At 48.3% G+C, this 25,737-nt stretch overlaps 1 protein-coding gene across 1 annotated transcript; it reads right to left on the bottom strand.

Moving 5' to 3' along the window:
- Positions 1-11,496: 11,496 nt before the first annotated feature.
- MUC21 (mucin 21, cell surface associated) lies at positions 11,497-25,564 on the bottom strand. The gene is made up of 3 exons (XM_040997130.1): positions 25,543-25,564; positions 12,247-13,682; positions 11,497-12,114 (listed from the first exon to the last, which is right to left on the bottom strand). The coding sequence occupies exons 1-3, from the start codon at positions 25,562-25,564 to the stop codon at positions 11,926-11,928; spliced, it is 1,647 nt and encodes a 548-aa protein (XP_040853064.1). The 3' UTR covers positions 11,497-11,925.
- Between the last annotated feature and the right edge of the window lie 173 nt (positions 25,565-25,737).

The following is a 25,737-nucleotide window of genomic DNA, read 5'->3' as shown; positions in this document are numbered from 1 at the left end:
CACTTGGGGAGTCAATCATCGGGCAGAAGATCTTCCTCTCTGTCTTTCCTCCTCTCTGTATATCTGACTTTGTAATAAAAATAAATAAATCTTAAAAAAAAAAAAGAAATTAAGCAGCATTCAAGGAAGGAGTGTTTTACTTGAACTTAGACTAACAACCTGATTCTAACTTCACATAAAAAATGTAACTAGGGTTTCCAATTAGACTCACTTATTCAAGAAGCATAAGAAAGACCACCCCCTTGTCCCACAGCCCCTATCTGTGCTCAGGCCCACAGCAGGTGGAACTGGGTGCAGATTTGCAACTGAGGTAGCCTCCTTTTTGCCATTGGAGTCAGTACTGGCCTTTGTAGGCATGCACAAGAAAGTGGGTTATCTTTGCCTCTGCAAGATATCTTTGGGCAGCTTCTGTACCCCTCTGCCTTTCCCTGAGATGTCACTTACTGGGTCCTAGAGGTCCAGAGAGAAACAGCCACAGGAACCAGACAGCAGCCGAGGGGTTTCCACTTCTCCCCTTCTCAGGGGTCGCCATCAGAGCGCCTGCGTTTTGGAGGGAAGGGGCCACTCTCCAGCTTCGGTCTGAGGTGTGCACACCTGTAGGGCACCGCCGGGAAGCCCAGGTACACACAACAAGAGCTGAAGGCCGGCTGGTGCCGGGCTAAGCCTTGTGGGCGTGTGGGGACCTCACGAATTGCTCCACTGTTTACCTTCTGGTTTTTCTTCTTTTTGTCCCATGGGCATAGTTGTGGCCTTTATAGCTGCTCCTGGGTGGGGGCAGCCAGAGCTTCGGGTCCTCCCTCTCCAGGGAGGGGCATCTTTTCCCAGTGCTGGCAGCAGAGTGTTCTTAAGAAAGAGGTACCCTGCAGGAACCCAGGCCAGGTCAGCAGGATCAAAGGGTGCAGACCAGAGAGCGAGCAGGGAGGGAATCCAACTGAGCAGATCAAACTTGTCAGCGTGGAAGGGACCCACCCTTTGAGCCAGAGGTGATCTGAAACCTGTTTTCTTTGAGTATGCCTCATTTTCAGGGCAGGAACCCTTTGCAGAAGAAAAGAAGCAAGCAGACTAATGTTAAAGGTCAGTTGGTGTCTTTGGCGGAAGCCAGGTGTTGGGAGGGTATGAGGAGTATGAGGAACACACCAGATTTCGCCAGAAAGTTCCTTCCTAGGTGCAGAGCAGCGCGTGACTGCGTGAAAGACAGACTTGGCTCACCCTGGCTCCTCTGAGGGCAGGGAAGGTGGACACTGAGCAATTCTCACTCCTAGGTCAAGCTCAGGTGAGAGGGCTGGAGATGAGGTACAGACTGCCGGCTTTGCTGGACCCCTGGCTGTGACTCTTTGGCCTGGACCAATTTCCGGATTTGGATTTCTGAGCATCACGAATCGCCTCAGGCTGTAGCTTGCAGTGTGCCACTCAGGGGTGCAAAGGACATATGTGCCCTGATGGGGGTCTCCCTGACCTCACATTGGTTGCCACCCATGGCAGGGAGAGCAGAGGCAAGGGGAGGGATGTGGACTTGCCAACATTGGCACTTCTGTGGCATTTTCTCCAGGAAGGGTGGTTTTGGAGGACTTAATACATGGTTCCACTTCCAGAAAAGTGTGGGGGAAACATGGATGATGATCAAGGTCGGAGCAGATGCTGCTGATGGGGGTGGCAATGCTGGGTAAGAGGGATGCTGCACATCTGGGCCTGGAAGATGGGTCCTTTCCAAAACACGCATGTGAAAGCTTAGCATCTCCCACACCTGTGGCCACCAGGCATGCTTTACACCTCCTAGCTGTACAGATTTTAAACTTCAATTTAAAAATGACAAGCAACACAAACCAAAAAACTTTGGAAGATTAGGTAAATATACTCACTGTACGAAGTTCGGTACCCCATCTCGGGCTGCTTTTGTCCTTTCAAGGGGTCTCCCCTCCACTAGGAAGTGGGTGGGCCCGAGGGGCACTACCGCCTCCTTGGGGGGTATCTCCCCATATTCTTCCAGCTTCTGTCTCCTGCACCTCACCTCATCTCATCTGCTCCCTGGGAACCTGCATTGATGCCCAGATGTCCCAAGCCACACTGCCACTACTGGCTCCTTTTTTTTTTAATGTATTTATTGAGGCCAGGATGGTGGTATACCATGCCAATCTTCCACTTGTGTTGCTGGCATCCCATAGGAGCACTGGTTCAAGTCCTGGATGCTCCACTTCCAATCCAGCTCCTTGTTGATGGCCTGGGTAAGCAGCAGAAGATGGTCCCAGTGCTTGGGTATTTTATAAACATTTATCTAGTTTATAGGAAAGGAAGAGTTGCAGAGAGAGTAGGAAAGACAAAGACCTTACATCCACTAGTTCATTCCCCAAATAGTCACAATGTCCAGAGCTTGGCTAATTTGAAGCCAGGAACTTTTTTTTAAAAAAGATTTAATTTATTTTTATTGGAAAGGCGGATATACAGAGAGGAGAGACAGAGAAGAAGGTCTTCCGTCCAATGATTCACTCCCCAAGTGAGCGCAACGGGCCGATGTTATGCTGGTCTGAAGCCAGGGTGCAGGGTCCCAAAGCTTTGGGCCATCCTCTGCTGCTTTCCCAGGCCACAGGCAGGGAGCTGGATGGGAAGCTGTATTAGAACTAGTGCCCATATGGGATCCCGGGCGTGCAAGGCGAGGACCTTAACCACTGCGCCATCACACCGGGCCCAGCCAGGAACTTCTTGCAGATCTCCCATGTTGGTGCAGGGGCCCACACACTTATACCATCATCCGCTGCTTATGAACTTTCCCAGTTCATAAGCAGAAAGCTGGATTGGAAGTGCAGCAGCCAGGACACAAACAAGTGTGCATATAGGATGCCAGTGCCACAGTCTGTGACTCCACATGCTGTGCCACAACACTGGCCCCTGTCTCCTTTGCATAAAAGAGGAAAATAAATCAGAGTGCTTGAGGGACTGACCAAACTCACAAAGCTAGTAAGAGGGAGAATCAGGTATTAAGCCATCGGTCCAGTTGGTAGGCTGTGCCCTAGGCTGTTGTAAAGAGCATGTCACAAGGGCCAGACACCATGGCTCAGTGGTTATATCCTCACCTTGCAAACACCAAGATCCCATATGAGCACATTCCTGCCCTAGCTGCTCCACTTTCCATCCAGCTCTCTGTTTGTGGCCTGAGATAGCAGCAGAGAATGGCTCAATGCCTTGAGACCCTGTACCTGCGTAAGAGACCCAGAAACCCCTGGCTCCTGCCTTCAGATTGGCTCAGCTCCAGCTATTGTAGCCATTTGGGGAGTAAACCAGCAGATATGGAAAATCTTTATCTCTTCTTCTCTCCATAAATCTGAACTGCTTTTCCCATATAAATAAATAAATGAGCCTGTCACGTGCAGATAGGGCTTTGAATCTGGCACCCATCCCTCTCCTCCCCACCAGAAAGCCCTGATTGAAATGCTGGAGCTGTCAAGCTGCTCTTGGAATGCATCAAAAGACAGAAGTCAAAGAGACCCTAGTGTGTGGAGTTTGAAAAATATAGATGAAAACATTGTCAGAAGGAATAGGCCAGGAGAACTGATGAGCTAAGGGCAGGCTGCCAAGTGAAGTGGACAAGCCAGAGGTGACTTTTGGAGTGCCTATTTGCAGAGTCAGTTCAGTGACGCTGAAGGAAGCAGCACACGCAGCAAGAGCTTAACCTCATGTTTGCTTTAGAGGGCAACAGCTCAATTTGTCACAAGGTAAGGAATTCGAGGAACCAAACACACCTGCACAGTGTAGGCAATTTAGAAAGACGTACCATAGATTTGAAATCCGTTCTGGTACGACCTGTGCTGACCGGGCCACGGAAGAAACGCCTGAGTTCCAGATCCTCCCTGCCGCCTCTCCCATCCTTACCTTGCCCTGGCTCAGCTCTGAACCCCGCTGCTCAAGAGGTCAGCTATGCCCTGCCTCTTTTCATGTACACGCAGTTTAAACAGCACCTTCTTCATGAGGTGTCTCAGATGCCTCCACACAGGCATATGGTCTATCAGAAAAATAAATAAGAAAGAGCATTTTCTGTGAAAGGCGATGCTTTGATGCCCCCCCTTCCTCCCCGGCCTGCCACAGTGGCAGCCATCCTTGACTTTGGAGGCCACTTGTGAGGCTGCTGAGAGTTCATCAAACATCTGGAACCCCTGTTGTGGACTAATCCCTGTACATGCATGGGCTGCCGTCTTCAAATGTGTGCATAGATACAAAATGTTGAAAATTAGGTGCTCTCTCCTACACACCTCTATTTCACCTAAATTTTTATCATAAACTTAATCACCCCAATAATGTGATTTAAATATAGACATTGAGCTAATAAAACTGTTTGACCACTTTTTACAAAACTTATTTACTTCTAGGCATGGCACAATACTCAATGGCTAAATCATCACCTTGCAAGTACCAGGTTCCCATATGGATGCCGGTCCGTGTCCCTGCTCTGTTTCCCTTCCAGTCACCTGCTTGTGACCTGAAAAAGCAGTTGAAGATGGCTCAAAACCTTGAGATCTTGCATCCATGTGGGAAACACCAAAGAACTTCCTGGATCCTGGCTTCAGATCGGCTCAGCTCTGGTAGTCTGGGGAGTGAACCAGTGGATAGACGATCTCAGTCTCTCTCTGTCTCTCTGCAAATCTGCTCTGTTTTTCCAATAAAAACAAATACTAAAAAACAAACAAACAAAAAACTATTACTTCTTTAAAAGTCAAGACAGAGCAAGATGGAGTCCAAGAGATCTTTCATCCACGTATTCAGTCCCCAAATGCTTGTACTGGCCAGGGTTGGGCCAGGTTGAAGCTGGGAGCCAGTAGCTCCATCCAGGCCTCACAGATGCACGGCAGGACCCTTAGGACCTGAGCCATTATCAGCTGCTGCCTCGCGGGGCACACAGGAACAGGAAGCTGCAATGGGAAGTCAAGTCAGCACTTGAACCAAGTGCTCCTGTGTGGGATAAGGACCTCCCAGGCAGCTGTGCAGAATGCTGCTCCCTTGCTTCCTCCACTCACATGTCCCCAGCACACTCTAAACTCCACAGTAACTCAATCCCCACATCATTCTTGCTAACAACATGTGTATGGCTCTTCCTGAGCAGTCCAGGCTTTTATGTTATTCCTTCTGCCTTATGAAATTACCATACATTTCAGTTCCTCCACACTTGCTACTATATATATAGTGTGTGTGTTTGTATATAAAGTATACATACAATACAGTGTTTATATAGTCTATATATAATATATATAGTATGTGTATGTAAGTATGTATATACTATATATAGAATATGCAGTATATATACCACATGCTGCATATAAATATACTGTATAAATATAGTATTTATATAGTATATATAGCATATATATAATGCTTTTCATATATATGAAAATTAGGAAGTACATTTTACATAAACATTTTACTAGCCTATGAACCTAGTAATATATAACTACATTTTAAAATGAATAATCATTCAAAATGGCTTTAGATTCACACCAAAGCAGAGGGGATGCGGATCATCCCCACAAATTTTCTGGCCACACAGCTGCACAGCATCACTCACTGCCAGCCTCCTGCTCTGGTGTGACACCCTTGCTGCAACTGACAGACATCACGCACATAGCGGATGGCCCAAGGCCCCTGCCTCACCTCATGGTTCACTCTTGCCACTGTGGAGCCTACAGACTTTGAGAAGTAGATCACGATGGGGTTCTGCTGTTGTAGCCTCTCAGAGAGTGGGGTCCCTGCTCCAGGAGTCCTGTATGCTTTGCCTCTGCACTCCTCTCCTCCCCAGTCCTCCCGCCCCCGCAACCACTAATGCCTTTACTGCCTGTAGTTTTGCCTTTCCTAGCATGTCCTACATCTGCAATATTTCTGCCCTAACATGCTCCTCTGCTCCCAAAGATACATTGATAAGCTTTCAAAACATCCTGTGTCTTGAAGGAAAACCCCATGTGTCAACTGTATGACCCCCAATCACCTTGTGGTGAACAATGAAATGAAAATATTTTTCCTGAGGATGTGTTTTTCCATACTTTCAGGAAAATATGAACAGTTGACTTACCCAATTGAAGAATAATAAAATGTGCTGAGTGCCTATGAAATTCAGGACCATTCTAATAGGCTGGCAACATACCCATGCAGGAGTTACCATGTTCACCCTCAGTTTTTAAAAGATTTATTTATTTATTTGAAAGGCTGAGAGAAAGAGTGAGAGAAAGAGACGAGAGAGAGAGAGAGAGAGAAAGTCTTTTACTGCCCAAAGACTTTTTACTGGCCACAACAGCAGGGGCCGAATCAGCTCAAAGCCAAGGGCCAGGAGTTTCTTTTGGGTCTCCCACGTGGATATAGGAACCAAAGACGTGCCCCCTCTCTGATGCTTTCCCAGGCCATTAACAGAGAATAGAATGGAAGAGGGGCAGATGGGACACAAACCAGTGCTCATGTGGGATGCTGGTGCCATAGGCAGACGCTTAGCTTGCTACTTCAGAGCACCAGCCCTGGCGCACCCCCAGTCTTAAAAACCAGGAAACTTGTGGGCAACACCCGTGTTGCCGTGTACCTGAGCCGAGCGGAGGGACTAGGGTTATGAGACAGACAAAACAGACAACACACAGTGGATCATTCTTGTGAAGAGAATGCCAGTTTATTCAAAGTCAAGCTGCACCTTTATAGTCTGCTTGGCCCCTCCCAGCACTTTCCCAATGCTCAAGCAACACCTAAGTTCCCCCTGAGGGCATGTAAAAAGGGGAAGCAGGAAGGAGGGAACTTGCAGTCAAGCCAGGGGCTAAATGTATCAGGTCAAGATTATGTCTCCTGTTAGACCTTGAGAAACAAACTAAGCTGTGGAGTTAACCCTTGGGAGACTGGGGCCTACAGAAACTCAGATGCAGAGAACTGAGGGGTATGTGCAGTGTCACACCAAGCTTAAATGGGGAGCCAGAGATTCTGCTCCACCACCCATGCATCTTTCTTCCTCACAGGTAACATCCAGCAGGTGGAAGTCAGCGTGCAGCTTTTAGCATCTTTCTCCTTGAACACTCAAAATGCACAAGTATAACCAAGAAACTGATGGCCTGGAAGCCCTTCTGACACAGGATGCCATCCTGTTCAGGGATGTGTGCTCCTTAGCCATGGCTGCATCCCAGCACATTTCCAGGAGGCCTGGATATTATACAATAGGAGACAGGTTGGGGTCCAGCTTGATAGCATAGCAGCTAAAGTCCTCGCCTTGCATGTGCCAACATCTCATATGGGCACCGGTTATAATCCCAGTGGCCCTGCTTCCTATCCAGCTCCCTGCTTGTGGCCTGGGAAGGCAGTCAAGAACGGCCTAAAGCCTTGGGACCCTGCACCTGCATGGGGGACCTGGAAGAAGCTCCTGCTTCCTGGCCTCGGATTGGCTCAGTTTCAGCCATTGTGCCTGCTAGGGGAGTGAATCGTTGGAGGGAAGATCTTCTCTGTCTCTTCTCCTCTCTGCATATCTGACTTTCCAAATAATTTTTTTTTAAAAAAAAAAAGAAAAGAAGTAAGAGACAGGTGGGGTGGCTGGAGTTTACATGGGATATTCCTTGAGGTTTAAAAAGACACCAAGCCTGCTCTAGCCCTACCTTCCCAGATGGTTCCTCTGTAGGACACCTCCCTTGACTGTGAAAGGAAGAGAAGAGATTGTTAATTAGAAATTGTATTGATGCTGCCATTTCCATTTACAATTTTTCCGAACAAGCAAACTCTTTCAAAGCATGATTGATTGATTGATTGATTGATTGATTGATTGATTGATTTGAAGGGCAGGATGGCAGGTCTTTCATCTACTGGCTCCCTCCTCCAGATGCCCACACAGCTGAAGCTGAGCCAGGTTGAAACTAAGAGTGAGTGAGTGGCTTGGGCCTTCATTTACTTCTTTCATAGGCCCATTCCATTGGCAGGAAGCTAGATCAGAAGTGGAGCAGCCAGGATTCCAACAACCACTCCAATATGGGATACCAGCATTGCAAGTGGCAGGTTAATCTGCTGTACCACACTGCCCTAACAACATTCTAACACATACCCATATTATTCGTGTCTTAAACTCTACTTAGATCTTAACAGGAATGTATATGTGGTTGAGAAAAAACAATAAACCCCACTCTGGGTATGTGATGCCTACATTAGAAAAGGTTTTGAAGGACTGATATGGTGTCATAAGAGGTGAAACTTCCACCTGCATTGTCAGCAGCATCCCATATGGGCAACAGTTCTAGTCCTAGCTGCTGCAGGTGAAATCCAGCTCCCTTTTTACATACTAGGAAAGCAACGGAGGATGACCCAAGTCCTTGGGCCCCTGTAGCCACATGAGAGACCTAGAGGAAGCCTCTAGATCCTAATGTCTGGCTTTTGGCTTTGGATCAGGTCAGCTCTGACAGTTGCAGCCATTTGGGAAGTGAATCATCAGATGGAAGACCTTCTCTCTCTTTCTCTCTGACTGTCTCTCCTCTCTGTAAGCCTTCCTTTCAAATAATTTTTTTTTTAATTTTTGAAGTGTCCCTTTATTTGACATCTCAAAAGTGTCCCTTTTCTGCATCCTAAGGAAATAACTCTTTTTTAAAAAATAAATATTTATTTGTTTTTATTGTGAAGTCAGATATACAGAGAGGAGGAAAGACAGAGAGGAAGATCTTCCATCCGATGATCCACTTCCCTAGCAGGCACAATGGCTGAAACTGAGCCAATCCGAGGCCAGGAAGCAGGAGCTTCTTCCAGGTCTCCCATGCAGGTGCAGGGTCCCAAGGCTTTAGGCCGTTCTTGACTGCCTTCCCAGGCCACAAGCAGGGAGCTGGATGGGAAGCAGGGCCACTGGGATTATAACCGGTGCCCATATGAGACGTTGGAACATGCTAGGTGAGGACTTTAACCACTATGCTATTGCAGTGGGCCAGGGAAATAAATCTTAATACAGGAACTATGAAGAAAAATTAGGTAATTGGAAAAGGGGAGTCAGAACTTTTCAGACTGACCACAGAGGTTCCCCTCAGGTAGATTCATTTTAGACACCAAAGCACATACGGAAGTTGAAGGCTGGGAAGAGGAACCCTATAAAATAGCCCACAAGTGCCTAATACTCTTTGGGAAGACTTCATGGGAACACAGCCAGCTACACTGTCACTTGCAATGCTGAGGTGTCCTAGGTCTAGAGTGCTGGTCAGTAGTCCTAACTGCTCTGCTTCTGATCCAGCTGTCTGCTAAACACCTGGAAAGTAGCAGGGATCAAGTATCTGTACCCCTGCCACCCACATGGGAGACTTGGATGAAGTTCCAGGCTAATGACTTCAGCCTAGACCAATCCCCACCATTGTAGCCATTTAGGGAGTGAGCCAAGGGACAGATCTCTCTTCTGTCTCTTCCCACCCCTTCAAAGAAATAAACATGTGTTTGGAAGAAACATGATAGAAGCAAGACAAGCCAACTTATGTACCTGCAGAATGATGGGACATAGGCGTCTATGAGGATCCTGGCCCACATCGTAGGTGGCACAGCCCAGACCTGTCCATGCCCCTGAACTTTTTGAGGGGTTCAGTGTGCTTGGTGGGCTGGAGCTTTGTCAGGTTCAAGGCACGGGTGCATTCTGAGACACAGGTGGGACAGTGATGCTTCTGCAGTCTCCACACGTGCCCCAGTGGCCGCAGTGATGGGCTGTGTGCACAGGGAGCAGTGGTAAGCTGCAGTGCTCACCTGGGATCCTCCTTCCCAAACACCTGTCCCTTCAAGGTACTTGTTTGTCTTTGAGAATCCACATCTTTAATTATAAGGTGTGTCTGCCCCTGTTTTAACCGCCTTCTTGAGATATAATTTACATATCATATAGATCACCTGTCTAAAATGTGTAAATCATGATTTTCAGTGCATTTCAGAGTTATACCTTTCTATCTATAAACCCAAATCTTCCTTCATAATAGTTCCTTTTCTTCCTCTATCCCATTTCTTCTCAGTGTGTTTTTTTTTTTAAGATTTGTTTATTTTTATCAGAAAGGCAGATTTACAGAGAGAAGGAGAAACAGAAAGACTTTCCATCGACTATTTTGCTCCCCAAGTGGCCACAACAACCAGAACTGAGTCGGTCTGAAGCCAGGAGCCTGAGGGCTGACTCCTTCTTTTTGTTTTTTAAAGATTTATTTTTTATTTTTATCACAAAGTCAGATATACAGAGAGAGGGAGAGACAGAGAGGAAGATTATTCTGTCCGATGATTCACTCCCCAAGTGACTGTAATGGCTGGTGCTGTGCAGATCCGAAGCTGGAATCCAGGAACTTCTTCCAGGTCTCCCACATGAGTGCAGGCTTCCAAGGCTTTGGGCCATCCTCTGCTGCTTTCTCAGGCCACAAGCAGGGAGCTATACAGGAAGTGGAGCAGCTAGGACTGGGGCCCATAAAGAATACCTGCACTTGTAAGGTATGGATTTAGCCTCTGAGCCATCATAAGGATCCCTTCTCTTGAGTTTTGATCCTTATACTTGCAGCTTAGTCCTCCTGGATCTTAGCCCCCGCCCCCCCAGGGGCTAGGTTTTCTGACTGACTTTCATCCCTGTATTGATGTGGCTAATTGAACTAGCATCCCTGCTTGCTCTTCCAAATATCTTGCTAATATTCTCAACAGAGTCCAGTCTCCTATAATCTACTAAAATTTGAAACTTGAATATCCATTTACATATTTGTATATTTACATTTTGTATAATATACATAATACATATTACATACATAATTAGTTATATGTTTTTAGGGATCTGATTGGATCCTCTTGCCTGAACTTACTTATTTCCATATCTTTCACAAGATGCTTTCCACAGGCCCCTCTAGTGAAAGGCATCTTTTTGGGTATTCAATTTGGCTTCTCTTTCTGAGTGCTAGGTCCCTCCCTTGACATAATGATAATGATGGTGATAGTGGTTGCCCACTTGTGGCTCAACGTGACCTACATGATAAGCTATAGCAGTTAGGTTTGCAGACCCTAGAAAAAGCCCACTAGTGTTGGAAAACAGAGCAGATTCCACTGATTTGAACTGGGGTGAAGCCACCAGTGAACTGCAAACTCTCTCCTGAGGGCTCTGTCATCCCTTCACACCTCTCAGTGGATTCAGAGCCACTGAACCTCCAAAACAGCTCTCCCCATCCTCCAAGGCCTGGAGCATCCAGCAACCTTCTCCCTAGACCCACAGAAGGAAGACATGCACGTGGAGGTACAAGACTCTCAGGCCTGCCCCCACCACGGGCCTCTGCCCATATCCTTTAGAGGTGAGATCTTAGCAGGCCAGAAAGTCTTTCCCTTGGGAAAACAGGAGCCACAAGAGAGCACTCAGAGGCCGGTGTTAGCTAGCATCCCTGTCCCAACAAACAGACCAGCTCCATAAGTACCTGAAGTGCCCTGGAAACTGTGTCTTTGAATGGACACACCCTGTCCCCACGATCTTCATCTTGCTGGGCTCCTGGCTGTCCTTGTGCCACACCCTTGTCTCTATTATCCAAGGGCCTAACTAAGCAAAGAGCCCACAGAACCTCGCCACCTGCCCTCTCTGCCGATTTGAATGAGTCTTAGAGATGCACAGGAGTCCTGCCTGGAGCGAGAAGGATTAGAAAATGGAGTTGCACCGACACAAACAAGTTCTACTGACTTTTACTTTTAACCTCCACAGGGAGATTTGGGTCGGTGGGTGGATTTCAGAATGGGGGGGGGGGTCTCTCAGAAAACTGAGAAATTCTACTCAGCATTGTGGGCACACATGGGTGAGTGTGGTCAGCTGTATTGGATGTATTTATTTTTTAGCTTAATGACCAGTGTATCATCCTCTTCGTGGTAAAGACAAGAGAGGGGAGGAAGTGTCAGGGACTCCAACAATGCCATGAGGAGTCACTGGGGATGAACAAAAGGCAGCTCAGGTTGCTGACTCCCCAGGTGAAGAGGTGGCCCTCAGGGCCCGTGGTGTCTCCCGTCCATCTCCATGGTTTCCGGAGATCCTGGTCTCCTCCAGAACCTGTCAGTGCTCCACCGAGGTCTGTGGTGGACTCCGTTATGTCTTGGTGGGCCCCCGCCAGGATTGGAGAAGTGGGGGCGATAGAGAGCTGCGTCAAAAGTGCTTCTCAGGGACAGGCATTCTCTCTAGAAAAGGAAGAATCACTGGTTTGAGAACTGTATCTTTCCCAAGGCTTCCCCACTGACTGCTCTAGAATCTCCCCACCCCCACCACCCCTGACACTCCTCCCTTCAGTCCTTATCCTCTTAGGAACTCACAATGAAATAGAAGAGTCCAGCAAAGAGTCCCACGGCCACCACAACTGTGAACAGGGTGATGAGGGTGATTTCCAATGGCTCCAGGGAACTACTAGGCTTTGGCGAAGTAGTACTGTTTGTGCTGATTGTGTTGGAGGTGGTAGACAGTCCAGTGGAAGCAGATGGGCCAGAGCTCACACTAGATACAAGGTTGGAGACTGCGGTGGTCCCACTTGAGGCTGTGCTTTTTCCATCTGAATGTATGCTGGATGTGGTATTAGAGGTTGTGCTGGTCCCACTTGAGGCTGTGCTTGATGCACTGTTGGTGGTTGTGCTGGTCCCACTTGAGGCTGTGCTGGTCCCACTAGAGGCTGTGTGGGATGCACTGTGGGTGGCTATGATGGTCCCATTTGAGGCTGTGCTGGTCCCACTAGAGGTTGTGTGGGATGCACTGTTGGTGGCTGTGCTGGTCTCACTTGAGGCTGTGCTGGTCTCATTTGAGGCTGTGCTGGGTGCTGTGCTGGTCCCACTTAAGAATGTGCTGGGTGCAGTGTTTGTAGCTGTGTTGGTCTTGCTTGAGGCTGTGCTGGGTGCTGTGGTGGTGGCTGTGCTGGTCTCACTCAAGGCTGTGCTGGGTGCACTGTGGGTGGCCGTGCTGGTCCCACTTGAGGCTGTGCTGGTCCTGCTTGAGGCTGTGCTGGTCTCACTCGAAGCTGTGCTGGTCCCACTTGAGGCTGTGCTGGTCCCACTTAAGAATGTGCTGGGTGCAGTGGTGGTGGCTGTGCTGGTCCCAATAGAGGCTGTGCTGGTCCCACTTGAGGCTGTGCTGAGTGCTGTGGTGGTGGCTGTGCTGGTCCCAATAGAGGCTGTGCTAGGTGGACTGTTGGTGGCTGTGCTGGTCCCGCTTGAAGCTGTGCTGGTCCCGCTTGGGGCTGTGCTGGGTGCACTGTTGCTGGCCGTGCTGGTCCCACTAGAGGCTGTGCTGGGTGCAGTGGTGGTGGCTGTGCTGGTCCCGCTTGAGGCTGTGCTGGTCCCGCTTGAGGCTGTGCTGGGTGCAGTGGTGGTGGCTGTGCTGGTCCCGCTTGAGGTTGTGCTGGTCTCACTCGAGGCTGTGCTGGTCCCACTTGAGGCTGTGCTGGGTGCAGTGGTGGTGGCTGTGCTGGTCTCACTCAAGGCTGTGCTGGTCCCACTTGAGGCTGTGCTGGTCCCGCTTGAGGCTGTGCTGGGTGCTGTGGTGGTGGCTGTGCTGGTCCCACTTGAGGCTGTGCTGGTCCCGCTTGAGGCTGTGCTGGGTGCTGTAGTGGTGGCTGTGCTGGTCCCACTTGAGGCTGTGTTGGTTGTAGTGTTTGTAGCTATGCTGGTCCCACTTGAGGTTACGCTAGGTGCAGTGTTGGTGGCTGTGCTGGTCCCAGTTGAGGCTGTGTTGGTTGTACTGGCAAGGCTTGTGCTGGTTTCACCTAAGGTAATAGGTAATAGGATTTGGCCCAATATTGCTAAGCATGCCAACCTCATTATAAGTTAATCCTAATCATGTATAATGACAAATACATATTGCATATATTTTCAATATACTCTTTTTTTTTTTTATTGTTGCTTACATTGTATTATGTAGTACAGTTTTATAGGCACTGGGGATTCCCCCCACCCCTCCCATACCCCTCCCCCATTCAATATACTCTTTAGTCATCACATGAATAATGTTATTTAATGCAGTTTTAACTCTGTACGTATATAATATTATCACTTACAGAAATTATGTAGTTACTGATCAAAAATATTGGCACTTGTCTAACTTTATACAGCTAGTAACATCTATAACAACAATTTTACCCTGACTGTTGAATCTATACTTTCAAGGACTAAGTAAGGTAAATCACTCTCCCACATAGCCCGGATGGCCAAATCCTGTGACCTAGAGTTACTGGTAGATAAGCTTATTGCAAGTTCTCTTTTACAAGATCCAATATACATATGGTATTAAAGACACTGTAGGAAGGCGAAACTAGTAGATTTTGATTAATTCTTTCTTAAAATAGTACTGCTCAGGCTCAGCCCAATGATTCAATGGCTAAATCCTCATCTTGTGAGTGCCAGCATCCCATACAGGTACCAGTTCATGTCCCTACTGTTTCATGCCCATCCAGCTCTCTACTTATGGACTGGTAAAGCAGTAGAGGATGACCCAAGGTCTTGGGACCCTTCTCCCATGTGGGAGACCCTAAAGAAACTCCTGGCCTCTGGGTTTGGATTGACAGTTTGAGCGCTGTAGCCATTTGGGGAGTGAAACAGCAGATGGAAGTTCTTTCTGTCTCTTCTTCTCTCCATAAATCTGATCTGCCTTTCTGCTAAAAATAAAATAAATCTTTAAAAAAAAATAGTGCTGTTCCCTTGTAGAAAATGCTTCTGGAAAAATCTGCATCCGAATCGCCTGGGCAAACTTGTTGAATACATAGTTTCCCAGGTTCCAAAGGAAGTAAAGCAGAATTTCAGGTGGGGTCCAGGTATTTCCCAGGCCCAGGTGGTTCCAAATGCTATGAAGTTCCAAGGGCTGCTGCAGCTCTGGCAAAGGTGAATTTCAGTAGCTCACATGCATACGATCTTCTAGTATTAAGAGCTGCAAACCCTCGCCTACAGACAGGGGGGAGGTCTCCAACATCTGGGAGCTAAGCTGGGCCTTGTTTTCGCCTCTCACCATCAGGGCAGCCTGAAGCTTTCCGTTCAACTATGACTCACTTCAGTACTAACCAGAACATAGGTACCCAGCACTTCACCCAGCAAATGTGTTCCTTAGACTTATTGGAACTAACAGGATTAGAAACTAGCTCTATTTGGGTAGGGCTTCCCAAAAAGCAGCAGTGAGGTACAATTTATGTAAAGGTCAGAGCATGAACAAAAAATAACAAGAGATCAGGGTAACCAGAAATAGGAGGGACAAGTGGAGAGGGGATAGGTAGAGCTGATCTAGGAGTTTAGGGAAGAAAGAATTAACTAGTCCATTTTATAGGACAATAATAATTCATAAGGATCTATTCTTTTTTTTTCTTAAGATTTATTCTATTTTTATTGGAAAGTCAGATAAACAGAGAGGAGGAAAGACAGAGAAGAAGATCTTCCATCTGTTGATTCATTGTCCAAGCAGCCGTAATGGCTGGAGCTGCACCAATCTAAAACTAGGAGCCCAGAGCCTCTTCTGGATCTCCCACATGGGTGCAGGGTCCCAAGGCTTTGGGTCATCCTCAACTGCTTTCCCAGGCCGCAAGTAGGGAGCTGGATGGGAAATGTGGCTGCCAGGATTAGAATCAGCTCCCATGTGGGATCCCAGTGCATGCAAGATGAGGACTTATGCCACTAGGCTACCACACTGGGCTTAGGATCTGTTCTTTAAGATACATGCTTTAAAGGCCAGCACGTTGGCTCCACCAGCTAATCATCCACCTCCAAGGGCTGGCATCTCATGTGGACGCTGATTCATGCCCCAGTTGCTGCACTTCTGGAAAAGCAGCAGAGGATGGTCCAATGCCGTGGGCCCCTGCTCTCACATGGAAGGCCCCAGAAGAAGCTCCAGGCTCCTGGCTTTGAGTTGGTTCAGCTCTGGCCTTTGCGACCATTTGGAGAGTGAGCCAGCAGTTGAACGATATTTCTGTCTCTCCTCTCTGTAAGTCTGCATTTCCAATTTTAAAAAGATGCATGCTTCCCATTTAAGCATAGGGTATCAGAGCTGTGGAAATGGGATGGGAGCGCCTTTTGCTTCAGAAATACTTTTCTCCTTGGTCTGAGGCTGACTCAGGCTGATGTCGAATCAGGGTTAAGTAGTGAAATCGTTCAGAGCATAGAGAAGTAATTTTTCAAAATAGTCAACTCTTCTCTTTAAATCCCAACTATCTCACAAATTTCACAGGCACAGACATGGAGACCCTGGAAGAGCCATTCACCTCAAGGCCACAGTTCACAGGTGCAGCGCTGATTTGTTCACCTGGACCGCCTGAGACTGGAGCCCACAGTCTTAACCGATGCGTTCTAATCGCCTCCTTGGTGATACAATGCTAGACAGAGGTGATAAGAGGAAAAGGATTCCTGGGAGAAGAGCCAGCTAGTCCTGGCTGCAGTCACATCTCCTACTATGCTGAAAAGGTTCTCAGAGCACCCAGTGTTAAATAAAAGGACTTACCAAGTGTTAAAAGTAGGAGACACAAGAGTAACCAATACGTAAGAAGGACATTGCTTTTCTTCATCATCATTTGCCTCTTTACAGCTGCAAAGCAAGGTGCTTGGATCCCAGATGTAGTTGAGACCTAGATGGTCTTGAGAAAGGTAAAGGCTGGCACTTCTGGGGGCTTGGGTCTCCTAAAGCTTTGCTCTTGGGAAGAACTCTGAGCTGCAGGTCAGCAGGCAAGGGGCCAGATGCTAGGGTTCCTTTTGCTTCCTCTGTGCAATGTTGTGCCTCTTGCCCAACTGTGAAGGAACGCAGGGGCCTTTATAGCTTCCCATGGGCTGGGAAGGGGTTGGGCAGAGGAGCTGACGTTTTGCCAGCTGTGAGCAGGTGACAAAGCAGTACTGAGCTTGGGGAGGTATAGACCAAGGTTGGGGGGTGGGTCAGGAGGAAGGTGAGAAGGGAGAATGACATGATCACTTCAGGCAGGGCTTTGGGCTGGGCTGCAGCAGGAAGTAGAAAAGAATAAAGAGATCAAGTTTTAAGAGTGGAGGAGACCCACCCTCAGGGGCAGGGATGGCAGTAGAAACCTGTTGCCTGGCCAGGGACTCACCATGGACCTGCTCCAGCCACGGAAGAAGCAAGCCCTCATGAATGCAGCTAAGGGGGACCAGATCTTAGCCTTGAAACTAACAGGGATGTGAGGCTCAAAAGCGAACAGTACGTGGAGATCTGGCCCTTGGGCAAGGGCCAGAACACAAGTGGGGTTTTTCTGGGTTTGCCTGTGGAGTGAACAGCGGAAGAGACTTAGGGGTGTTGGTGCAGTTTGGGTTTCGGTGACAAAGTGCTTGTTGCAAAGCGGAGGCTCATTTACAGCTAAGGAGGTTGGAAGCCGGAACCTGGATACCCCCATCTGCTTGGCCCCAGTGGGTGCAACATGTGCCTGCACCAGAGGGCGGGCTCACCAGTGAGACAGGAGACAAGAGAGGTTCAGGGACAGGTCAGGTGCCCTCCTAAGGACCTGCTTCTTTACAGCTCCTTGAGGAAAACACAAATCCCTTCCAAAGGCCTAATCACCATTCACTGGGCCCCACCTCTTAAAGGTGCCAGCTCTTTTCACATTCACCACTGTGAGGACAGAAGCCTCCAGCACCTGTGCCTCCTGGGGTGGAGGAACCATCTGGAAACAAGGACAGGGTCTCTGGGCTGTGGGCACAGGGAGGGGGTTTAGGGTACAGGAGCAAGTTACCCCCAGACTCACTGCAAACAAAAGGGTGAGGGTTCTTTTCAACCTTCCACCGGAGGCATCCCCCTCCCTCTCCCTGACCACTGTGGCCTGACCCTGACCATTGTGACCATTAGGAAGTGAGCCAGCAGATGGATGATCTCTCCCTTTCCCTCTTACTGTCTTTCTGTCTCCTGTCTCATTTTAATTGCTGTCCCCCTCTCTCTGTCTCTCTCTCTCTCTGCCTGTCTTCATATGGGAAGGAAATGAGATCCCCAAGCTCTTTTCAATGCAGCATTGCTTGTGAGTGGAGCCCTTATAGCTGAAACACTTCCCATTAGGGTTCTATATCCTGGAAGACGGAAATATTTGAATCAACAGCCACTCAATCTGTGTGATTTGAAGTTGCAAACCCAGATGAAGCTTTTGTAACTAACAACCCTGATGAGAGAGGTTTTTTTTAAGCCCCCAATACTTGGTGCTGAGCTAAGAGACACTTGTTCCTCACAGATCCCATTGCGTGAGGTGGACAATGTAGTTTTTTGTTTAACCACACAGTGAAGGCTAAGCCCTTTTAGGCCTCTGGTTTATTTAGACTCTCCTGCTTGACTCCACTCTGTGCCAGCCCTGTGCTCCACCTCTATGCTAAGCAGTAAGAAGTTGCCAAAAGACAGTCCTGAGCTCAAGTTCAAGAGATGCAGCGAATCCCCTCAGCAAAAGCTGACTCAGGGCTCTCTGGGCTCTGTGAGTTTCTTCCTTCTGTCAGTTACTTATTTAAGTATCACTCATCAGGGGCTGGCATTACAGGCTAAGATGTAGCCTTTCAGTACTGGCATCCCAAATTGGTACCAGTTTGAGTCTCAGCTACTACATTTTCAATCTATGGTCTGGGAAAGCAGTGGAGGATGGTTCAAAACCTACACCAACATGGGAGACGAAGAAGTTGCTGTCTCCTGGCTGCAGCCTGGCACAGCCCTGGTGGGGTTATTTGAAGAACAAATAAGTGTATAAAAGATCTCTCCTCTCTCTCTCTCTCTCTCTCTCTCTCTCTCTCTCTCTCTCTCTCTCTCTCTTTCTCTGCCTCTTCCTTTCAAATGGGTAGATCTTTAGAGTAAACAGTACCCACCATTGAGCCAACTAGTATAATTAAAAAGCTTTTTATCTAAAGTATTTTGTCTACAAATATTTGTTGCTTTCATTGATAGGAGTGACCTGTGTGCCTTATTTACCTTATTGCCAGAAAAGTAGTTCTCCAAGGGCTGTTTTGGTCATTTGGTGATAGTTTATTTAAAGTTACTCAGAACAAAGCTTAGCATATGAGACACATGTAATAATAAGGGAGAAAAGGAAGGGCTAGATTGTCCAAACAGATAAACAAGGGAGCGTGTCATCTGGCTTCCCGAACACCACAGTTTTGGTTTCTGTAAGCTGTCATAATACCTTTCTTCCTCTTCTGGGTCATGATACATCATGAAGAAACAAGAGGAAACGTCCAAACCCAGAGGCGCACAGGTTGTGACCTGTACACGGGGAATCAGAGAGGACTTGCTCTGGGCTTCCTCCCCTAGGATCCCCTGCCCTGGAGGCCATGACCCTGTCAAGCTCAGGGATTACCCTTTGATACCTGTCAAAGCTGCACTCTCCTCCAGAACCATTGTCTGTTTCTCTGATGCCCTCTTGGCCAGGCTCTCTGTGATCTTGTTTCTGGTTCTTTTCTCTTGAGCCTTTGTACCTATGTGAGTGGGACATGGACCAGAACCCATATGTAATACTTGTATCACAAGCAGAGACTTAACCTAAGACACCATGGTGCTGGTCCCCTCCAAAAAATATGAAAAAATGGCAGTCTTTAAATGTCCATATCATCACAAAAATAAAGCCAGCACTTATCTGCAGGACCAATCTTTGTAAAACCCAGTCTGGGGGACCTGCTGCTCACCATAGCCTGAGTCACTGAAGTCCCTGTCTCTAGGAGTCAAGTGATGTTCAGGTCACCTCTGTCTTTGTAGAGGAGAGGACGGCACATAAAAAGCAGACTTTTCTCTAATTCAACAGGCAGGTCTCTTGCTTCGGGGCCCTGGGTTATAGCACAGCAGTCACTCCTAGGGAGGCCAGGAAGGACAAAAGGAAAGCCAAGCGCAGGTCTTACAGAAGCGCCTCCCTCTGTGGCCCCAACCTGCCTGCCACTCCCTGTGCCACTTGTCAGTGCCACAGACACAGAGCGCTGTTCAGAAAGGCAGCCTGTCTCCCTCATCTCCGCCATGACAGTGTCCCCCACAGGAAACTGCCTAAGCCTTACACAGACTTGTGGAAGACACTGCTGAAGAGATAAATCACTAATTCAATCTTTCCAAAAGAAATAAGGTAATTAGCATTAACTTAAATGTGCATCCTATTTTAAAGATTTAACAATATCAGGTCAGGGGGCCCGCATTGTGGCATAAGCCTCCACCTACGTTGCCAGTATCCCATGCAGACACTGGTTTGAGTCCCAGATGCTCCACTTCTGATCCAGTTCTCTGTTAACTCACCTGGGAAAGTGGCAGGATGAAGTCCTTGGGCTCCTACAACCATGTGGGAAACCAAGAAGAGGCTCCTGGCTCCTGGATTTGGATTGGCTCAACTCTGGTTATTAAAGCTAGGAAGTGAACCAGCAGATAGAGGATCTTTCTCTCTCTCTTTCTCTCTGTCTCTTCTTTTGTAACTTTGCCTTCCAAATTAAAATAAATAAATCCTTCAAAATGTTAATCAACCTGTGTGATAACATTTGGACACATTTTGTAAGTTGCATTTCAATAATTTTTAGCTGTGAACAGTATTTTTTAAATTAATTGTTTCTTTTGTTTCAAAATTTAACCTAATTTCTATTCCCCATGTCAACTTCATTAAGGTAGAATGGAGAAATTGAAATTGTATCTATCTAAAGTGAGTATGATGCTTTTTGATACATGCATACACCTTATGGTAATTGAATCAAGCCAATTAACATCGCCATCATTTCACACATCATTTTTGACGGCAAGAATTATACTCCAGTTGTTACAAAGCAAATAAGGGAGATCCTGTGAGGAGCTGGAGTTTGGAGAACTGTGGTAAAGGTCTCTGACTAAGGGCTCAGGCTCCTGCCTTCAGCCTGGCCCGGCTCTGGCTGTTGCGACCATTTGGAGAGTGAACCAATAGATGGAAGATATCTGTCTCCCTCTCCTTAGAACACTACCTTCCAAATAAATATGTAGATCTTGGACAGAAAATTTTAGAAAGTTTCTTGCTTGGGAAATGCTTTTGAAACCCCATAGTTTTGTACATAATATGCTTTTCCCATGAGCTGTTGTCACAGCAAACCTACAGGAGTGTTGGACTTTTCAAACAAATTACTTGAATTACTCTGGTTCAGCCTGTGGAAAAAATGCCTATGCAGTGAGCAAGAAAAAAGGAGATGGTGATGGTGTTGGTGCAGAATTATTTAAAGAGGTTTGATGATGAAGGAACGTTCCAACAGGCAGGGTTGAAGAGGCCTAGGGGCTGGGGAGGACAGGGCTGTTAAGGTGGGCAGAGCAGAGCTTGCTCACGCATGCCCTGAACCACAGGCATCACAGGTGCCTCCACAGCAGGCCTTTAGCACAGTTGAATTCTCCCAACTCCAATGTCTCACTCCAGCTTCCTGCTGCTGCAGATCCTGGGAGGAAGCGGGTGATGGCTCAAGGAACTGAGTCCCAGAAACCCTCAGAAGAGACCTGGATGGCGTTCCTGGCTCCCCAGCCCAGCTAAGGCCATTGCAGGTATGTGAAGACTGAGGCAGCTGATGGGAGTGTTTCTCTCTCTCTCTCTCTCTCTCTCTCTCTCTCTCTCTCTCTCTCTCACACACACACACACACACACACACACAGAGGCATTCTCAAAAAAACAAAACAGATGCAGTCCCTGCCCCACACTCTGACTCAGCGCCCAGATACCCGCATTCCTTAGGTAATCCCCTGCAGGTGCTTTCTGTGCTATGTTGAAATCTTATTTGGCTTTTGATGGGAGGGACCCTGGAGCAGGAGAAGTAAAAGTGGCAAGGTGAGGGGAGCACCCCACTGGGAAGTCAGTGGGAGTGGGGAGAGGGGAGGGAAGGGGAGGGACTCTCCTCCAGGCAACAGAGTGGCTTTTCAGGCTGGGCAGCGGGAAGGCCCTGCTGACATCTCTGCACACCTGGGGCTTGCTTTCCTTGGGTGTCTCCTCTGTGCCTTCCCCAGCAGACACGGACACCTGGAGGGCAGAACCTGTCGCTGCTTTGTTCACAGATGTGTCTTCAGACTCAGCACAGTACATGGTCCAGAAAATATTTACTGAAAGGTCAGCACTGTGGTGCCGCAGGTTAAGCGAGCAATGGATTTTTTTAAAGTTGTCTTAATTTGTGCCGTCTTACTTTTAAAAAAATAAAAAAAAAAGATTTATTTGTTTTTATTGGAAAGTCAGATATACAGAGAGGAGGAGAGAGAAGGAGATATTCTGTCCAATGATTCACTCCCTAAGCAGCCGCAACAGCCAGAGCTGAGCCAATCCGAAACCAGGAACCAGGAGCCTCTTCTGGGTCTCCCACGCGGGTGCAGAGTCCCAAGGCTTTGAGCCGTACTCCACTGCTTTCCCAGGCTGCAAGAAGGGAGTTAGATGGGAAGTGGAGCCCATGAACTGGTGCCCATATGGGATCCTGGTGCATGCAAGGTAAGGACTTAGCCACTAGGCTACTGTGCTGGGTCCAGCAATGGTTTGAATCCCAGCTGCTCCACTTCTGACTCGGCTCCCTGTTAGTGTGCCTGGAAAAGCAGCAGAGAATGGCCCAAGCGTTTGAGCCTCTGTATTCATGTGGAAAACCCAGATGGAGTTCCTAGCCTAGCCCTGGCCATTGTGGCTATCTAGAGAGTAAGCCAGTGGATGGAAGATCTAACTCTCTGTATCACTCTGCCTTTCAAATAAATAAAGGAAACTTTTTTTTAATGCTTACCAAAGAAACAGGAGAATATTACATTCATTATAACACAATGTCTAGACATTATATTTTTTTCAAAAAGCTGTCCGGAGACAAGCATCTGTCTCAAACATGTTTGGCTCTTGAGTTGCAACAAGAGCTGAACATGTTTGAGACAGACGGGGGCACAGAGCAGCAGTATAGATTGTAAATCAGTGCTGCAGAGGGTCATGCGTGTAGGGCAGAGGAAGGATTCACCAAGGAGAACCCAGAGGGCAAAGGAAAAGCCCACAAAACCCGTCATGTTCATCCAACCCAGGCCCAGTTCTCCCACCGCACCTGTTCTCTCTGCCCCTGCTCAGCGTGTTGCAGCCTGTACTGCCAGTGGAGGGGCTTTGCAAGTTGTGTGTCAGAGGGTTTTAGTAGACAAGAAAGTTCCAGAGGAGCTGAGATGCTATTGCTCTTGCTCTGCTCAGTAATTTCCCTCACAGCTGACACAGCCCTGGGTCTGGGGTGGTCCCTCCACACCGGTCTCCGAGCAGGGGCTCTGAGAGCTGAGGTCTTCTATCTAGGCAGCACTTTCTGGAAGGAATATTTTCGTTCAATTCAGCTTTGGCCTCGGGGCCTTGACTCTAAGAGGGAGCAAAGGATTAGACGGAATGGAGGATTTTCAGAGCACTTGAGCATTCACCCAGCAGCCATGACCACACCCCCAGGATTTGTGTTTGCACTGCTGCTGCTGCAGCTGGCTGAAGTTGCAAGGAGAGGAAAAGGTGGATTTGTTGCAAGGTTAAAGTAGGGTCAGATTTGCAGTCAGGGGGTAGTGGGGAAGTAGGAGGGGCAATACTGACTTCCACAGAAATGGAAAAAACAAGTCGGTCAAGTTTGCTTTCTGAGAAAGTGAGAATGTCTAAGCAGCATGCCTTGACACAGGGACCCTTGTCTTTGCCAAACTTTTCATGGCCTCCTTGTGCTGCGGTGGGGAGTTCGCTGCCAGCTCCCAGGGTCCCAGAAAAGAAGAAAGGAAGAAAAGAAGCAGCAGCACGGGGATGCATGGGGCAGGTTTCCCTCTCTTTGTCTTGAGGGACTACATGGGGCAGTTTGCATCTAGACTGCCTCCTGGGTTCTGCAGCGGTGAGCCGGGGCGGGGCGGGAATGGCATGGAGGTGCCTGGAAGGAGTCCAGGCTGGCCTTGACAGGAGTCAGCAGAGCTGGCTGGGTTCCCTGCTTGCAGCGAGCCATGCACAGGGACAGCCAAACTTCTGGCTTCCATTGGCAGCTCACCCAGGATATCTGGTTTAATTCCTTTCTTGCTTGGCTGTGACTGTGCCCCTGCGAGAGAATGTTAGTGCCTCAGAGTGAGGTCTGGCTTGCCTGGTCTTCTACTTACGGCACCAGCACTCACTGGTTCTGGGCTCCAGGAGGGGATGACAGACAGCTGTAACCATGATGCCACAAACACCCCTCTGCTCCGCAGGAGCTGTGTGTGTCCGAACAAGGCCCCTTCTCTGCGTTCTCACCTGTAAAATGGGTCTAAGAAGCAATTCCAGCACTAGCATCAAGGACTTTCTTCATGACCACTGCAGGGGGACAAGACCAGGTCTGTTATCTACCCAGCCAGAAGCTCACCCAGGAAAGCCAGCCTGGGTGCCTCACCACAGATACGAATTCAGGCTGAATCTGATGTGAGTTCAGAAGGGAGCTCCCTGGGCACAGGCTAGTAGGCAGTGAGAAGCCTGCCAGGTACAACCCCGCCCCATGCTCACTAAGTAATTGTGGCTACTGAGGGCCCAGCCCAAACTCCGGGGAGGAGTAAGGAGAAGAGGGGAGAGGGGAAGACATCACCTACACAGCCCAGGGCCTGGGGTCTGGAGAAGCGCCTGCCAGGATGCCTGGCTGGTGCCTTGGCAGGGGAGGGGCCAATTGCATTTGGTGTTTAAGATTCTGGGGTATGTTCATTACATTTTCTTTTTTAACTGGGTTCCAGCTGAGATACTTCTACTTTGGGGGTGGGGGGGTGGGGCCTGAGTCCCTCCCAGACTTGTTTTTGTCCATTTCTATGGATGTCAGTATTGCCCCTCCCACCCCCACTACCCCCTGACTGTAAGTCTGACCCTACTTTAACCTTGCAACAAATGCACTTTTTCCTCTCTTTGCAGCTTCAATCAGCAGCTAACAGAGCTCCTGTACCAACACTCCTGTACCAAAGCTGCCACACACCCAGGCAACCAAATGCCTGCATCTTCCTCCTTTCCTGTCGGAACCCCCCTTGCCTCAGGCTTTCTGCAGACCCTCAAGGCTGGGCTCCCTCTGACACCAGCATTCCTCCTCTATGAGACTAAGCTGCAGTTCCACCCTAGGTGGAGTATTTCTGCAGGGAGATTCTGGGTGCCCCTGAGAGAGCTCCCAGGCCAGGCCAGGCAGCCAGGACCACATGACTTTGTGACATCATTGTCGGGTACAACATTACTGTCTGCCACAGGCTTCTGGCTTTCTCTGAGTAGGGATGCCGTGAAAGCAGCCAGCTGTGACCCCAGACTTGCTGTTTGATCCTGGGTGGAGGTAAGACTGGAAGGCTTACAGCCAGCTAAGGGCCTTGCTTCTCAGCCACAGTGCCAGCTGCCATTGCCTGCTGGTGAGAGTCAGGGCCAAGGCTACGTGTCTGATGGGCAGGGCTCTGCTGGGATGGTCACTGGGCAGACTATCGTAAATATAGGTGTGATGCCTGCTCATAAATATTGAGCTTAATGAATTGGGGTGTTTCACTGTGTCATCCTGCCTTGTGATAACGCTTGATGAATTATTTCTTTTTGATTTTCTTCTATTTGTATGTCAGGTGGGAACCATGCCTTACCTCTATATCCTCAACACAGTGTATAATGGGTTGGCATGGTTTCTTCTTTTTTTGTCACCACTCAAATATGAGCAACATAAGCTGAAGTGCCAGAAATAAGCCCTCGTGGTCACCATAGAAACAGCCTTCCCTCTCCGCACCTTCCTGCTCGGGGTCACCCATGAGGTTCCAGCCAGTGCCAGGAACCCCAGTCAGGACTTTCCACATCTGAGACATTAATAATGACAATGTCCTTGCTTTATAAATATGTCACATTTTATTATAAAATATCAATAGATAGGGAATATGATTGTCCATCACTCTCCATGTTCCAACCTGGTCCGGTCAGTAATAAG

Source organism: Ochotona curzoniae, unplaced genomic scaffold, assembly GCF_017591425.1.
Source record: "Ochotona curzoniae isolate NIBS_2020 unplaced genomic scaffold, NIBS_Ocur_1.0 contig_1221, whole genome shotgun sequence".
NCBI lineage: Eukaryota > Metazoa > Chordata > Mammalia > Lagomorpha > Ochotonidae > Ochotona > Ochotona curzoniae.
Note: the sequence above shows the minus strand (reverse complement) of the source record. Positions and strands in the feature narration are given on the sequence as shown.

Coding starts and splice junctions, on each gene's coding strand:
- MUC21 (XM_040997130.1), bottom strand. CDS start 25,564: ATGGGTGACCCCGAGCAGGAAG. Junction 13,683..25,542: donor GGGTGACCCCGAGCAGGAAG/GTGCGGAGAGGG, acceptor CTATTACCTTAG/GTGAAACCAGCACAAGCCTT. Junction 12,115..12,246: donor CTGGACTCTTCTATTTCATT/GTGAGTTCCTAA, acceptor TTCCTTTTCTAG/AGAGAATGCCTGTCCCTGAG.